At 37.0% G+C, this 4,039-nt stretch overlaps 2 protein-coding genes across 2 annotated transcripts in view; one reads left to right on the forward strand and one right to left on the reverse strand.

Annotated features, from left to right (window-relative positions):
- LOC107265828 overlaps positions 1-2,316 on the forward strand; it is a gene marked incomplete in the record, with an annotated part of 32,088 nt that extends 29,772 nt beyond the window's left edge. The window contains 1 exon segment of the mRNA XM_015735687.2: positions 47-2,316.
- A 507-nt stretch (positions 2,317-2,823) lies between these two features.
- On the reverse strand, positions 2,824-4,039 carry LOC107265827 (fatty acyl-CoA reductase 1; the record flags this gene model as incomplete). The annotated part of the gene is given in 4 exon segments (XM_015735685.1): positions 2,824-3,334; positions 3,407-3,649; positions 3,729-3,918; positions 4,013-4,039. Coding segments are annotated over 4 exon segments (818 nt in total), but the record flags the coding sequence as incomplete, so codon positions are not given.

The following is a 4,039-nucleotide window of genomic DNA, read 5'->3' on the forward strand; positions in this document are numbered from 1 at the left end:
GGTTCGTCCACCCCATTTTATTTCCCCGTCCCACTTTTTTTTTTTACACGAAATGACGAGCAATATTACTTTTAGCAACGCGAAAGGAATATATATGCGTATATATATAGATATATGACATAAACGCATATATGGCATATATACATGTATACACGTGGTGATTACAGTACGTTTAAACTGTTGTTGTTTTTCTTCCAATAGAGCTGCAAAGCTGACGCGCGAATTGGCCGCGTGCCCAATAGATTTTATTCGCATAAATTTCGTCCAGCGCGCCCGCTGCCAGTTCGCGCTAATTAATGCACCGGGTCCATCCTTGCCAGGGAGAGGCGTCCCGTGCCACCAAGGAGATACTTAAAGAAAACTATAATGAAATAAATAACGATATCCCACGATAAAGACATGAATAGCTCTTAAATGCCTAGCAATACTCAGACACTGGTCGCACGCGATGCCTCATCCCGATAAGGCATACTCCGGGGACACTCTGCATACTTATGCGATCCTCCACAACAAAAAATTGGCACAAAGAGAGAAAAAGTGAAATAATATTTAAACGCTATATGTAACATATAGGACATACGTGGCGAGTGAGAATGATCATCCGTCGCGTCATCGGCCACACGATGCCGCCGGACATTCGCGCGCGAGGGTATTTGGTGACTACAAAAGAACCTTGTAAATAGTATACATAGTACGCAAAGTACGTTTAAATAATGAGAATAGGTATAAAATGAAATATACATAAGATATTATTATATATTATATATAAACGAGAAGTATAAGATTATTATATATATATATATATATATACATATATATATATATTTACCTTGGTAAGTGATACAAGGCGGCTGTAAGGGCTCGCTCCGTTTTATGGGCGAACGCAGCGTGTCCAATTGTTATATCATTCTTTCTTCTGTTCACTGTCCGAAAAACAAGAGATTTTTTTTCTTATTACGTATACGGCATCACGGTGTAGATTTTTTCGAGGGACAGAACCGATCAGGATCGTTTATGAATTTTATAAATTATATATATTTTCTTTACTACTCGCTATTTTCTTTTGTATTCTTTCTCATTCCAATATCAATTTCTACGTTCCGTTATTATTTTTAAATCTTTTGTTTTTTTTTGTTTCTTTTTTTTTTAAGTATTTTATCTACATACAAATTCGTGCCATTCTCTTTGACGGATTCTGTCACTATGATCAAATCAATCCGGCACAATCGTATTCAAAGCAATGGGCTGGTGTGACTGTGTACGATTAAGTTCCTATTATATCTAACCAAGAATTAGTTAGCCATTATTTGGATTTAACCGAAGTGCACCACTGGCCCAATTATACTCATAGGCTCAGTAAAAATTGTTCGGACGTTGAAACGTTTCTTAGTTGGTTTCTCACCGTGAGCCAACAAGTCTTTCGTCTTTCCATTCTCTTTATGCATTTTAACTGCAATTGGGAGCGAGAGGACGACCGGAAATCGAGCGAGCCCCACTGTCGCCGGAAACCCTAGGGCAGGAATAAAGAAACACTGTACATTGTAAATAGTAGTGCAGAAGACGAAAGGTTACAGAAAGACAGAGTTAAAAGAAATTGCATCGAATTAGCGTCATGTGCTTCGAGCGAACGAAAGGCGTTACTTGTTTTTTCTTAAATTATACTCTCTGGTCATACCTGTTTGTAGAATACTCTTATAATAGATTGCAGTGAAAAAATGCTGCGACAGAAATCTTATTTCCTTTTTTTCTATCTCAAATTCAATCCTTCGTATGAAATAATGATTGCGCATGCGCGTCTCTGACGTTACGGCGTCGTCATCGGGAATGCCATTGGTTCGTTCGAGGAACTGCGCGAACCTTAAATAGAGAATAGAAAAGTTTTAAGATGCACGGAGTATCCTCTTAGGGCACGTCACGATCACTCGACAACCGTATTTTACATTATGACCGCGTCGAGATAAAAGTTTAATGAAAATACTTAACAATACGCAAATCCTTGTAGTCTCCATTATTGTAAGAATTCGTTTCCCATGAATTTCTAACTTTTAATTTGACCACTTTGATCAAGTCCGTTTCACCTGTTAATAATTTTTTTCGAATCACAATCACGCGAATTACAATTACTCTAGTCGTCGTAGCGGTCTTAACTGTATGTTATGCGCACGAGTGGTTGGACGTTGTTTGAAATGCGCTGAGGAGTTGTATCACGTACCGTTTTACCAAAATACCAGCAGATGCAGTACGAATACTGGAAAAACAACACAATATGGACAACAACAACTATCAAAACAATAAAGAGTATTATTCTATATATAACAGTGCCTTAATTCATTTTTCAACTTTACTATCCAATTCCATCCCTAATTCCTATGTTTCTGCACTGAAAGATATGTGCATGCGATTCAATTGAATCGAATAAAGAAAATTAATGTATAGAAAGGATTAAAGTTACATGTACTGTGGACTTGAGATGATATTTAATCAATCTAATTTTTTTCTATTGATTTCTGTTTAGCTGAAACGTTCCGCACTTTAGTTCACATATTAAAGAACTCAGAAGGCTTTCCATTGAGAAATGTCCGGCAATTCTGATCTATTGTTTCTAGAACGGCAATTTGAATATCTACGCACATTGAATGATAATGAACTAGATTTGCACTGTTAATGACCATGCTCCAATAAATCTTTGAGCAATCAGATTTTAGAGTGCCAACATGAAATGCTATCACATAACTGTATCTTCGTACTATTCATAGGGTTAAACATGCAAGTACTGTGTAGGAATAAATCAACAGGTCAGATGTCAACCAATCTGTATGATAATTAATTTCATTGCGACAGTCACTTTATTCTCGCACTTGTAGACCGATTCAACATGGGTTCGAGCATGACAGAAAGATAACAAACATGGGATTGATTTTATAACAATTTCTGTATTCTTGGATATTCGTTGGAGTTGGTGCAGAATAAGAGAAATTAGTAAAATATGCTTATGAATGATCCTAACAGTTTTTGAAGACCGTAATATATGAGCAGCATCAGTATGCCCATTAAGACATAATTAACAATTTTAAGTTTACGCTGTTTAATTTTCGCTGCTGGAACAGTGTCCAGAGGGTCCTTTAAGCTATGTACTCGCAGTCCTGGCCAAAAGTTGGTCGACCATTCGCTCCAATCCAAGTCTCGCAAATCGCAATAGAATAATTCACGATCCACCGGACTCATCTGATCCCAGGTCTTCGACATTTCTTTAACGGAAATTTTCCATTCTCGATTCCAGAAGTAATATATGACATTATAATATTTGTTGACTTTAAAGTAAGACGATACGACACTGAAAAGATTAAAAAAAACTATTAACAATCTTAACGAACTTCATTACACCCTAATTTAACTTGATACTTACAAAGGTTTTCTGCCTTGCACAGAAAGAATCAAGTCAACCAGAATAGCCGGAATGAGATGCAGAAAGATGTTTGAAAACTGCCACACGTAATAATTATTAATGAAGAACACAAAACATGCCCACACCATCTTCTTTGTCGGTGTCGCATCTCTAATAGGGTCGATTATGACTTTTAAACGTCTCAACGTTATAGGTTGTACCGTGCTGGTAGCGTAATTGTATACTACAGCTTCATTGCTTTTTCTGCAGGACGAAAGTAGAGATTTAATTTTTATTATACAACGTCCAAATTGTAGGACGTTAATTCTCATAGATAACTTACCTATTTTCAGTGGTATCCCAAATGGCAGCAAGGATTCCGTTGACAGACATGTCAACAGGAACGAAATCAATAGGATTCCCTTTGTACCACATACTATGAACAATACCTGCACTTGTTGCAGCATATCCTGCCATTGGTCCATTTAGTTTACCACTCCAGCCCGGTATTGGCTCCCGCACCGTTGAAATCACTGATGAAGATACAAGATATTTAACATTCCCATATGTATAATTTTATGTATGATTTTAATGGAGATCAATAATTAAACAGAGACACAGTCGTACCAATGGAAGGTCGAAAAACAAGTGCAG

This window comes from Cephus cinctus, unplaced genomic scaffold, assembly GCF_000341935.2.
Source record: "Cephus cinctus unplaced genomic scaffold, Ccin1 Ccin1_scaffold0240, whole genome shotgun sequence".
Lineage (NCBI taxonomy): Eukaryota > Metazoa > Arthropoda > Insecta > Hymenoptera > Cephidae > Cephus > Cephus cinctus.